This window comes from Pithys albifrons, chromosome 1, assembly GCF_047495875.1.
Source record: "Pithys albifrons albifrons isolate INPA30051 chromosome 1, PitAlb_v1, whole genome shotgun sequence".
Taxonomy (NCBI): Eukaryota; Metazoa; Chordata; class Aves; order Passeriformes; family Thamnophilidae; genus Pithys; species Pithys albifrons.
The window spans coordinates 73323242-73335434 of record NC_092458.1 but is presented as its reverse complement, the minus strand read 5'-3'; the positions used below and the strand labels follow the sequence as shown (position 1 = coordinate 73335434).

Below are 12193 nucleotides of genomic sequence, written 5' to 3'. Positions count from 1 at the left end.
GGGGCACTGGTCCTCTCAGCCCATTGCCATGCTCCCATCTACTACCAGGCACCTGTTGCCATGCCTGCCCTGACTGCTCTGTGCCTGTGCTGTGTGGTCATGGCAGGTGAATCCCAAGCTTCAGTGACTCCTTTTACACACTGTTGTGTAGGATCTCCTCTTACCTCTTATGCCTCCCGCACATTGTTCCAAAGTGTCTTTGTTTCCCTCATCTGTCCCCTGACTAATTTCTTATTGTCTTCCAGAACTGCCCTACTACTTCTTCACTTTAAGTTTTCCCTCACAGACACTGAGCCCTACTAAAAATGGTGATGGTGCTGTTCAGGCTTGCACGTACTTGTGGCAGATGCCTTGCCTCCAATGGACTGAAGCAGAACACAAGAACACTGTTATACTTGAGAAAAACACTTTATTACTCAAAACCAACTTGATTAATAAATAGTTTGAGAAGAAAATAAATTAAAACTGTACATTAAGTTTTAAATTAGAATTGATAATCATTTCAGACTCAGATGCACAGTAACAGCTGGATAACACTGTTTGGAATCAAGGAACATGTGAAACCATTTCTGGTACAAATACATCCCTGCACCATCATTTAATATTTCTAGCAATTAAACCAGCTGTTGCTCTTCATTGTACGGATGAGTTTCTTTTTCTTGATGTCAACCTCATACTGATTTGATCCACGGAAAAAATAGAAATATCCTAGAATAGGAAAGGCAAAATATTGGCAAATTAATATTTTATTCTTGTATACCTTTTGTTATACACTTGATATATTCTAGGTTGATTAAAAATAAAAGCAAACATTTAATATATATATTTGAAAGATATATGTTTTGGTTTATTATTTTTAATTACATTTTAATTTATTTACCATTTTTCTGAAGGGCAGCATCAACTGTATGGCCAATCCCTTGAAAGTCAGCTGCTATTTTTCTTGGATAACCCCTTTCCATTGATTTGGTATTTTCATTGAAACTAAATAAAGAAATTGCATAGAAACAAAATAAGCATGTGATGTTCCATGTTAAAACCAGATGGAATTTTTACAAAATACACCTCCTTTCAGCTGAAAATCCAGTAACTGCAAGCATCTGTGATCTCATAGAACTGTATAAATCCTGGTTGTGTTAATATTTACATCTTTAGTGGCCTATGTAAGGCTGTATTCAGAATATTGGACTAAAGAATTCACTTTTGTTCCCTGAGACTGACAATAAGGCTGCATGGGGCTTATACTGAGCAATAAATCTAAATAATTATTCAAATTTAATATTTTGATTTTATAGAACATAATCTGTGAAGTGGTCCCATAATATAAAATATAAACTTCTGATGTAATAACAATCTTTTAAGGTAATATTACAGATTAATTATTAAAGCCAGGATTACTGCTTACCTGAACTTTTTCTTAAGAAGCAAATATTTTAATGTCCTCCCTTAACTTTCTTGATTGATTTTTTTTTACATGATACAATTACAAAGTCTACTCATACTGTCTTTTTATACTAAGTTCATTCTGCTTCCTAATGAATGAACAAAGGCCAACAGGCAATAATAACAGGCAAACAAAGGTAAATGAATGTTGTGCTTATCTCAGAAGTTACAGACTTTGTTCTAGAAAAATATTTGAGTAATTGCCTCTGAGTTTCAGCTTTTACTGGCCAAGAAGGCTGGCAACAAAAGGACATGAACTTTACTGTACAAATACTGATTTAACTTGATTTTAAAAAGCTATTTTGGTTATCTGCTGTACAAAAGAGGAAAGAACCTTACCTCCAGTACTTGTTGCCTACAAAGAAATAGGTTTGCTTGGTGTTTTGATCATGAACAGCTGCATCAATTTTCCTGATGCTGGAGGGGAAGCCCAGGTTCTGAATAGGCTTGGGAAAGCCTATCTCTATACTGTAGCCACTGACAGCCCAGTACTGGTCATCTACAGGAAAGCAGAAAAAAATATAAGGATTCTTGAAAAGTTAGTCTGATCTGCTTTTCATCAAAGTCCTGGAGTTTTCTGGGTAGTAAATGCCACCAAAGAGCCGAGATGCCCAGCTGAAAATGTTACCCTCTAGGAAACACATAAGTTTGAGTATCTCATAGCCATTGGATTGACATCTTTTTACAGATATTAAGTTATATTCTCAACAGTTAAAGTCAACATATTTTTAGGTGTGTCTGGCACCCTTGAAAATGTATTTAAATAACTTTATGTAGCAATCAATTTTGTCTCATCTATGGTCTTCTCTTTCACTGACCAAAGAAGAGTAATATCATATTGCATGGGACTGTTGTGAAGGCAAATTAGTTAGTGGAGTAACAGCATTTTCAAAATTCAAATGGATTTAAATATTAAGAATAGCCTCAGTAATGCTAGTAGTATTAGAAAGGGTATAAATATTAGCATAATATTGTTTCTGTTCCTATTAATAACATGAACATTATCAGCATTACTATAACTTCATTAACTCATAAAAAGGACAGATGGAAAAGTAAGAGAAATACCTTTAAAAAATAGCACCCGATCAGTCTTGTCAACCTCATAAGCAGCATCAAAGCTAGCTACCAGTGATGGCCAGAAAGAGGAGATGGTGTCGTGCTCAATTTCTGAGAAATATGGACTTCTACGCCAGACATAGCTGAGAGAAATGAAAACAACAGTGCTTCATTATCTGTACGTCACTAACATATCAGAAGCCCAGAAACATACTTTAAAGCCTGCTGTCTAGGTTCTGGAGCCAGTGCTCACAGTGAGGGATTGCAGTGCTTCACTTTGTCCTGCTCCCACAGAGATATTTGCCCTTGACTACGCATTGCTCTGAGGTCACAGAATAGTTGAGGCTGGAAGCAACCTCTCAAGGTCATTTTATTCAACATATTGGCTCAAGCAGTGTCATCTAGAGCTGGTGGCCCTGTATACCTCTCCAGTGGTATCCTAATGGCTTGTCCAGGACAATATGTGATATCTGTGGTAGTGCTGACAATTGCAGCTTTCTCTTCACCATGACTCATGCAGGTAGGCACAGTTGCATTGTTCATCTCAGTTTGGTTAAAAATGTTAATTAAACATTCTTGTTCCTCCCCTTCCTTGAAAATTATTAAAAGTTTAAGCTACAATTCTTCATCAGATGTTTTAAAAGGCGAATCAGACCCACAATATCAAAGGGAGCTTGTTCAATCAAAGCACAACTACTAACCCAAGAAGCAGGTGAAAACCTGGGCATGACACTCTGTTCTCCCTTGCCAGGGTGGATGTGCCCAGCCAACAACTCGCTAGAGTGCCACTCTCAGAGTGTGCCCAAAAAGTGGACACCTGTATCAGCAGGCATTCCTTACAGATATTACTGGGCAGTGGTCTAGTGCTTACTCCTAGGTCAGAGGGACACAAAAAGTCACCAGAGACAATTTCCACAGCCACCTGGCCCACACAGATGATGCTGTGATGTGGACAGTGCTGCATGTGAAGCAGCTACAGACTAAGGAGTGACACTGGAATTATTCAGCCTTGCACAATTTTAGCAGATGTGGGCGATAATGTATGATAGTTTACTCATCTGTCAGTAAACCATGTTACTCACTTAGCCCAGGTGAGCCAGTAAAATTTAGCAAAGTTGCCTTAATACTTTCATAAAAAAGTATCTTCCTTTGTAGCCAGTGGAAGATAAATTCTTTAAACTGAACTTTACATTTTGCCTTTGTGAGTCTCACAAAAAGGTGTTGCTAGACATGAAAACACTTACCTGCCTTTGAAGAACAGTATTTCTCCACGAAGAGTGGTGATAGCATCAAAAGTCAGGTGAGGGTCACAGTCCTCAGGTCTTGATGGGGGCTTGGAGGGTGTAATTTCTGTTGGTTCTTCACGGGGTGACATTTCAGTGGGTTCTTCCCAAGGTGTCATTTCAGTTGGTTCTTGTGGGGGGAAAGCTTTTGTTGGAAGTATGGGAGATTCTCTGGGGGATCCTTTATGAAACAGATAAGTGGAGATTTGGAAGGTGAATTAGAGTAGTTCATGTTACAGAGCTTCAGGATGTACCGTATGGAGCCAAATGCGTAGGGCACTTGGCATATGACCACTCTTTTGAGGAAGATAAAGAGAATTTAATACTACAAACATGGATTGTTCCTCTGGTATCATTGGAGAAAGACTCTTGGATCTTTTGACTAACTGGCATGAATACAGCCTACAGATTCTATTTTGTAGACGTAAACTGTTAGCCTCAAAAACTCCAAGAGATTTGCCCAGAAATAGTAACAGGAAATTAAACCACAGTATCTTTCCTTTAGTAGAGAGTTCAGTACATTTTAGCTGTTGGGTAAAATTAATTACAAATTATTATCCATCATTCACTAGAAAATATTTCTTCTTGCTTACCATAGAGGGCTTGAATGCCATCAATATCATCCTGATGAAGCTGGTAGTCCCTTGTATCCCTGGCCATATATATAGGATACATCAAAGCACCAAAAACGTTGGAGTGACCCAGACCTAGTGAGTGGCCCAACTCATGAGCAGCAACGAGAAATAAATTGTATCCTAAAAAAAATCCAGCACAAAGAAGAAATACTAAATAATTTTTCTGCATGACAGTGGGAGAGAGGTGCCATCCTCTCATGCATGATATATTGTTCATGGCCTTAACAAAACAGCAAAACCTAACTATACCCCAAGTAGGAGCCTCTCTGGCATCTTTGAGAAGAAATGAGTTTTGGATTATAAACACTTATTTCTCACTGGGAAGTCAATCTGGGAATAGTTTTCCCCCATGTTAAAGAATTTTTCTTACAAACAAAGGATCAAGTTGTCCTTAATAATGACTGTAAACCAGATGAGAACATTTTAGTCATCCAGTCAGATTCCTAGAATTAATAAAATACATGAAATTTACCTAGTAACTACTTCATAAAGACCAGTAACATGTAACATAATCCCTGGACATTGCTGGAAAGCAGAACACTTCACTGTTTTATGTAATAACATCCACTAATAAACTCAAGATTTTTTTTCCTTTCCAGAAGTTAAAGATACGCATCACTTTATATTGGAAAAGAAAAATAATTGAGAGGTTATATTACAACTTTTAAGGTCATTGCCTGAGGATGAAAACTCTCTGTGTTATGATGTCATGATTACCCGATACTGATATTCCATGCTAATCTCATTTCCTTCACTGGAACCATAATTGCTATCTGTATTAACCTCCGGGGACTGTCATGACTGCAGTCCAGATCAAAATATGCAGAAATATTTTACTAAAATACATTGACATTTTATGTCTCAGTAAATATTGGAACTACTGCCACATGATATGAGACTTTACAGGATCTTCAACACAATGCTATCTAATAAAAACCAGGCAACACAATATTTATGGTTACCTACCACTATCGGTAGTAAATTTGGTCCAGTTTTCATCTTCATCAAAATGGGCATCTCCTCCTAACCCACTGCTGGGAGGGTAGGCATGAGCTAGAGTTCTTCCTGGACCATCAAAGGAATAGAAGTCACCGTGAACTAAAAATAAGAGGGGAAAAAAAGTGATGCTTTTCATCATCTTAGTAAGAAGTGACAAATACTATAATTCCCAGGCCACCGAGTTCCCTTACATCCAGCTGCAAAGGAGATCATTATATCTGCTTGACCACTGTAGAGCCTGGTGAATCTCAAAGGGGTGACATTGCTCCACAGCTGGAAGGCTCTTGCAATTGCTTCTTCTACATCAGCTTGTAACATGTCTGGAGTGTAGTTCAAAATCCTGTGAGATAAAGACAAAGGAATTAAAAGCAGCCAGATCACATATGACTGGTACACATTGTATCAAGGTCAAATATTTAAATCAGTGGTTATTATGATTTATGTGTATTGAGGTTTTTATTTTAAAAATATTTACCTATATAACAATTGAAGCTTTCACAGTTTTTTTTCATGTCTTTCAGAAACTCTCAGTTGTATCCCTTCTATCCATTGAGTATACTATTTAGTAGGCTGTTAACTAACAAATGTAAACTCTTATTTTGCTATTTTCTTAATTATTTGGAAGCCTGAATAGATTCCACATTCATGGCCCTTTCATCATGATTGGAGCTTTTTATACAGAGAAATATAAGCATAAAGAGTAAAGAACCTGTTGACATTACTTCTGCCTAGTGTTCACAAAGTTTCCCAGTGGTGTAGAGGTAAAGCATGTAAAACATGCTTAGTGGTGGTAAAGCATGTAAAACATGCTTTAATGTAAGTTACCGATATGTCACATCTTCTTTATTCCACCTCGGGCTGTGTGGGAAGGTGCTGTATGAACGGATATCGGGTATTCCACACCTAGGCTGCTTCATCATGTCCAGCGTTTTATGGTTCAGCTCCCCAGTCACTTCTAGTCCAAAGAATGACTGCATTTCTCGTATTTTTTCAGCCATGTGATCAAGGTTCTTTGCTTTGAAAAGGGAATGTTTCTGTTCTTTAAAATCATAGAAGTTTTCCAGGTATTTCTGATAGGGAAGAAAAAGAAACAATTTAGGACATAAGGCTTTCTTTTCAAATACAAAGAACTGTTAATAAAATATTCTAATAAAATATTCTACATCACTAATTTATCAGTATGTTTATTATCTCAATAAATTATTTCTTAGTCCTGCCTGTAGTCTTTACCTTAGCAAATTGCGTATCTTCTTTTTCCTTTTCTGGAACTACTGGAAAAGCAGAAGAACATGCTACATATAGCAACACAAGCAAAAGAAGGATCTTTGTCTTCATTTTTGTCTCCTTGTTCTACCAGCCCTTGCTAGAAGACCTCTCAATCTCTTCTTCTGTTTAAGGCTCTCCAGTGTTTCACTATTTATATCAGTGCTGTGCTTGCTAAAGTCAATAATGGCATGACTCAGCTTGTAACATCCTCTGATTCCCCACAGAAATACAGAAAACAAATTTGGTTTTAGAAGCAAGCTAACACATGACAGTTTACCTTGCCCAAAAGCCCCTGATTTCGCAATCATATTACTGGGCAGTATGCTGTTTTTTTCTTCATTCCTAAGCTGGACTGGATAAAAAACACTTCATTTTTTCAGAGGTGCTAAAGCAACCTGGCTCCTTTTGAGGGACAACCATCTGTAATTCCTTGTAGTACATGATAAGGGACCTCCAGAAACTGCCCTTCAATTTTCTCGGTGTATTGTCCATGCATGACCCCCGTATGCCAAGGAAGAACTCCTTCCTTTAGGCCATCTTGTCCCTGATAATTTTAGTGACATAGCCAATTATACAAATAACCCATTTATCTTTTTTTTTTGAACTTGAAATCCCATCTTTATAACAGAACCATCCCCTGTGCTGCTACCTGGCCTGTGTAATCAGGGATTTATGGCCTCACCTCCTTGGTCCCCCACACCACAAAGTAAAAGTCTCAGTAAAGCACCACAGATCAGATATCCTGGTCTACACGGCCTGTCAGCCAAGGACAGTTTTAACTAGAGACTAAATGGCAGAAATTGTCCTGGAGGACTACAGGCACCTTTGGGATGTGAGGGTCTTCAGCCAAACTTTTTAGTAAACATGTCCAACCCGAGATGGAAGATGATGGGGATTTGGGCCATAGATTCCAAGTTCCCCATTTACCCAGAAGTCCTACTTTCAGTTCCTATGTCCTTTTGTGAATGTGGTGCATTGAACTTTATGCAGGGATTGCAGAACCACTGTCACTTGGTTGTCTTTTGTCTGTCATTTCTGAGATATCCATCCTCAAAAGCACAATTCTCCCATGTTGACTTAAAGGCCACATGCAAGTACAAAAAGAGAAACATGAGCTAAAAATAATCCACTTCTTTTTGAACATGAGAAAAAGAAGGGAAAGAAGCTACTTTTACAGTGAGAGCAAACATATTGGAGACCTCATAAAAACAAGCCTAACACCACAGCAGCTGAGCTCTGCAGTCTGCAAGGTGGCCTGGGGAAAGGCATGGCCTCCTTCCAAAGGAAACTGAAGTTGGACAGCCTGGAGTAAGGTCATGCTGTTTGTGTGACCCAGGTCAGAGCCCAGGTGCCTGAACCCCTGAGTGAGGTGGCACAGATGTTTATGTCTAAGGCTGCAGTGGGATGAGGGTGGCATTGCCAATAGCTCACTGCTGCTGTAAAGACCATCCCAGCCAGCACTCTTGCTATTTTCCTGTGCCCTTCTGGTTTCAAGTGTGTCCTCAATGAATTGATTCAGAGGGTTGAAGCTACAGGAAACAGCCCAGAAAAATAACCCAAACCACTTAAACAATAAGTTTTTACTGAAGTTAGCAACTGCACTGGCTTCCTAAGGGGTGAGAAGAGCCACCATGAAGGAGAGGTGGGATATCACAGATGGGAACAAGGATATGGCAAGGCAGCCAAGCATGCTGTATTGCTAGGATCTCTCCTTTTGGGAGTTAGTCGTAGAAGAGCATCCCAAACTTCATTTGTAGAGTATGATGTCTGCATTTCCACAAAGAAATCCAAACACAAAGCAAGGCCATTTTAAATATGGCACTACATTACTGCACCTGGCAGCAGCAGTTTCCATATGGCCCTTATCCTCTGCTTTTAGCTAAATGTTTTATAAACACATGGTTTGCTGTGTCTAGGGGCAAAGCAGTCAGAATGGGAGATGCAGCACAACCAGTTGGCAAACATTTTAGTGAGCCCTTTTGGATGTTTAGGAAGCTATTCCTTATCACTGACATTTGCATGGATGTCAATAGGTATGTTACAGCTCCTTTCTAGCTGTTAGCTTCCCCTTTCAGAGCCTGTTGCCTGAATGCTCAAGCTGATGTTTATAGAGTGGCTGGTGAGGGCTGGAGGGAAGAACTGTATCTTACCTTGTGAAGTGTGTTTGGCAGCAGGAGTGAGGAATATTCACAGCTAAGCAGCCTGCATGGCTCTGAGATGTGTTAGTAAGTGTGATCTTTGCATGCAGATCCAAGAGATGACTTGCCTTCTTGTGCTGACCCCAAAGACAGCAGATTGTAATATTCAAACTCAAATGGGTATTCATTCCTGAGTGTAGGCGTTGCAGGATGCAAACAGGAACTGTGTTGTGGCTTTAGTCAGAGGTTTAAGGTACTTGAATATTGCCTTGCCAGTGCACATAGTGCAGATTTACTGGCAAAGACACAGTTTGAATTTAAACGGGGTGAGCTGAGCTGAGCTGAGCTTGGCTGAGCTGAAGACATGACCTCACATAGCACTCTTGCCTTACCTATAGGTTGACTTTCTCATAAATTCTGCTTTGGGGTGGCAGAAACACTTAATCCTGGACAAGGCTGAGCAGGTCATGTTTCATGCCTTGGCCCCAAAGGTAACGAGACACTGAATTCCCATCTGCCCTAGGAGGCTGCTCCCTTTTGTGCCCTGAAGTCACTGTTGCTCTCCAGCTGGGTTGAAGACCATGCAACAGCAATGATGACTCCTGCCAGCTTATGCAGCAGCAAAGCAGCCAGAATGGGTCCAGGAATACTGCTCATTTGTTCCCTCAGCTAAGCAGCACTCAGACTCATATGTCCCATATCGCCAGCAGTTAATCACGCACTCAGGGACAGAAATGGGTGCTTTCCCAGGAAGACCCCTGCAGCAGAACAGAGCATTTCACTGGAAGCCTGCCAACACCCGGCTAATACTCCTCCGTCACAGACCTGTTTGTTGTCTGACAGTGTAATTCTTATTATCCTGTGGGGTCTAGCCCATGTGCCAGGGTTTTTAGTAGATTTGTCGAAATTCTACCTGGGAATTTTGCCATTTCTTCTTTTTATATAACTGAAATTCCATTCAGAAATGTCATTCCAGTTCTGTTTGGCACTTTGACTTAAGGAAAGAAGTGGAAGGATACTTAGCATAGTCATTTAAACAATTGTCATTAACTGTATAAACAACAGCAAATTAGGTCAAAGGAAGCTTGAATTAAACTAAACACACACACACGCACACTGTGATTTCACCTCTTACATTTTTAGAACAATATGTAGATATCTTCTTTCCCACCTCCATTCATATTGTTTCTAAACTCTCCCTCTTTAACCTACTGTGCCAAAGAAGCAGGATGTGTTACAAAGCACTTGGACATACCCAGACATGGAAGAGGTTGCTGGGCTTTTTTGACTTGAATTGAATTGGGATATAGACTCATACAAACAGATTCTGGGACCTGAGAAACAATAAAAACATAAAAAGACACAATCCCTTTACATCATTATAAGTGCCAGTATTTACTAACTATCAGCAGGATCATAGCAAATAAGTGGCTGGGGGAGGTAGTTAAACAGAAAATTTTTAACATGATAAAAAGTAGGTCTGATACTAAAGGACTCAGGGAAACCAGAGAATATTTATTGAAAATTAAATGCTTTCAAACTAAATGAAACACTTCCGATCTCTTTTGTGTTAGACAGTATTTTGAGAGTAATGAAACTGAGCCTGAAATAGGTATTGATTTGAACTCCACAATTTTATCTGTCCATATGTTTCCATTTATCAGTGGGATGTCTTCATCCTAGTTTCATAATACAGAGCTGCTAATAGTAATAATGTTAGCTCCTTTTCTACTTTGTCCAGGTTCCATTACACACTGAGAGATGGTGTGTAGAGATCGTCCCAATGGCTGATTTTAATTAAACAGAAATTCAGATTTTTTTTAATGTCTGTATCCTCTCCTTGAGTATTATCAGCAATAACAAAGCTGAAATCACTTCCGCACTTGTATTTAGTATATATACAAGTTTCATAAATTGCATGTCATTTCCTCTCAGCAATGTCTGACTTGGGAGCTTGGAAGGCATGGTGATTTCAGTCCATTGGTGTTATACCATCCATCAGTAAGTATGAGTTAGGACAGAACCCAATGCCCAAGAATTCTGAGGTTTGCAGGAATTGAACTGGAATACAAAGTTTGCAATTATGGCACTTATTTCATAAGTGGCAGTATATCGCAGCCATACTCTGAATTTAGACATTGCCTGAGCAGTGGGTGAGTCAGGAAGCACTGTGGTTGTGAGACACAATTAATTCACTGTTTCCTCTTTCCCACCCTGGCCCCTGTGAGACTCAGACTGTCACTGGCCCAACACACAAAACCATTGAAGAAACTGAAATGTGGACATGATCCCACCTTTCCTTCTGAAGAGGAATGGTCAGTAAAATATTGCACTTCTCTCTCCTCCCATGCACAGTCTTTTCTGGTCAAAGACCTAAACCTGTGTGATTCTTATTCTCTTACAAAGGATATCAAGAAGCTTCCAGAGCTCAGGGTTGTTAGTTAAGATGATAGTCATTCAGCCTTAAGAAGATTTACTGTAGTTTCTTGGGTTTTCAGAACAAAAAACAAATCCACAGAAAATGTTTTGCCCCATGTGGTTGGTCATTCCATCTCTTAAAAACAACTTAAAGAATTGACTTAACTATTTCCATAGGTCACAATGTTAATGGCTTAATAGTACATGATAATATTATATGAACTTGACTGCAATGCTTTGAACTGGGTATTAGGAAGAGACAGGGATCTTTGTCATGTAAAGAATATCCAAACTTTCCTGGAATTCCTTTTGCTGTGGACTGGAAAGAGCTGACAACTTTTATACTTTGACTTGGAAGCCCTGAAATATTTGGCCAAGATGCTATAACTACATGAAACTCAAGACACTCCCTTGATAACCTTGAGTTCTCTGTCCAAAAGAGAACATGAGCAAGGAGAGCTGGGAAGGACTCTAGGGAACTGTAGGCCATCCCGATGTTGTTTGTCATAGCCATAATTTTAAAACTTAGGTAATCAGATACTGGAAATCTTGGTCTTCAGTTCATGTTGTATATTTTATTGTTGGACTATCATACAATATCCCCTGTCTTGTGTACTTCTCACAAAGACAGTTTTCTGGGTACAGATGATCTGCAATAGATACAATATAATTATTTATTCTGGTGGAGAGCCTAGAAATAAAATATTTTCAATATTGAGTAATGAACCTGACCAGTAATTGGTGCAGTCTTAAGCTTTGTGAGGCATGGGTACATTTTTTTGAAGGACACTTGTATATTAGCAAACTTAGAATTCTCTGACATCTTCATAATTCTTTAACCATTTTTTGATCTGGATGTGATCAAAATTTTATATAGTGGTCTGCATTGATCCTTAAATAGCTTCCAGTAAACCATAAGTACTGAACATAAATCTTACCTTCATTACTTACTATC

General features: G+C 39.0%; 1 protein-coding gene across 1 annotated transcript; it reads right to left on the bottom strand.

Moving 5' to 3' along the window:
• Positions 1-395: 395 nt before the first annotated feature.
• On the bottom strand, positions 396-6800 carry LOC139679537 (stromelysin-1-like). Its single transcript, XM_071571367.1, has 10 exons — positions 6647-6800; positions 6242-6486; positions 5608-5756; positions 5384-5515; positions 4376-4537; positions 3744-3963; positions 2509-2642; positions 1783-1942; positions 881-984; positions 396-708 (listed from the first exon to the last, which is right to left on the bottom strand). Exons 1-10 carry the CDS (start codon positions 6749-6751, stop codon positions 608-610), a joined length of 1512 nt encoding a protein of 503 aa, XP_071427468.1. The 5' UTR covers positions 6752-6800; the 3' UTR covers positions 396-607.
• Between the last annotated feature and the right edge of the window lie 5393 nt (positions 6801-12193).

Coding starts and splice junctions, on each gene's coding strand:
- LOC139679537 (XM_071571367.1), bottom strand. CDS start 6,751: ATGAAGACAAAGATCCTTCTTTTGCTTGTGTTGCTATATGTAGCATGT. Junction 3,964..4,375: donor TGGCATTCAAGCCCTCTATG/GTAAGCAAGAAG, acceptor TGTTTCATAAAG/GATCCCCCAGAGAATCTCCC. Junction 985..1,782: donor GTAGGCAACAAGTACTGGAG/GTAAGGTTCTTT, acceptor TTCTTTATTTAG/TTTCAATGAAAATACCAAAT.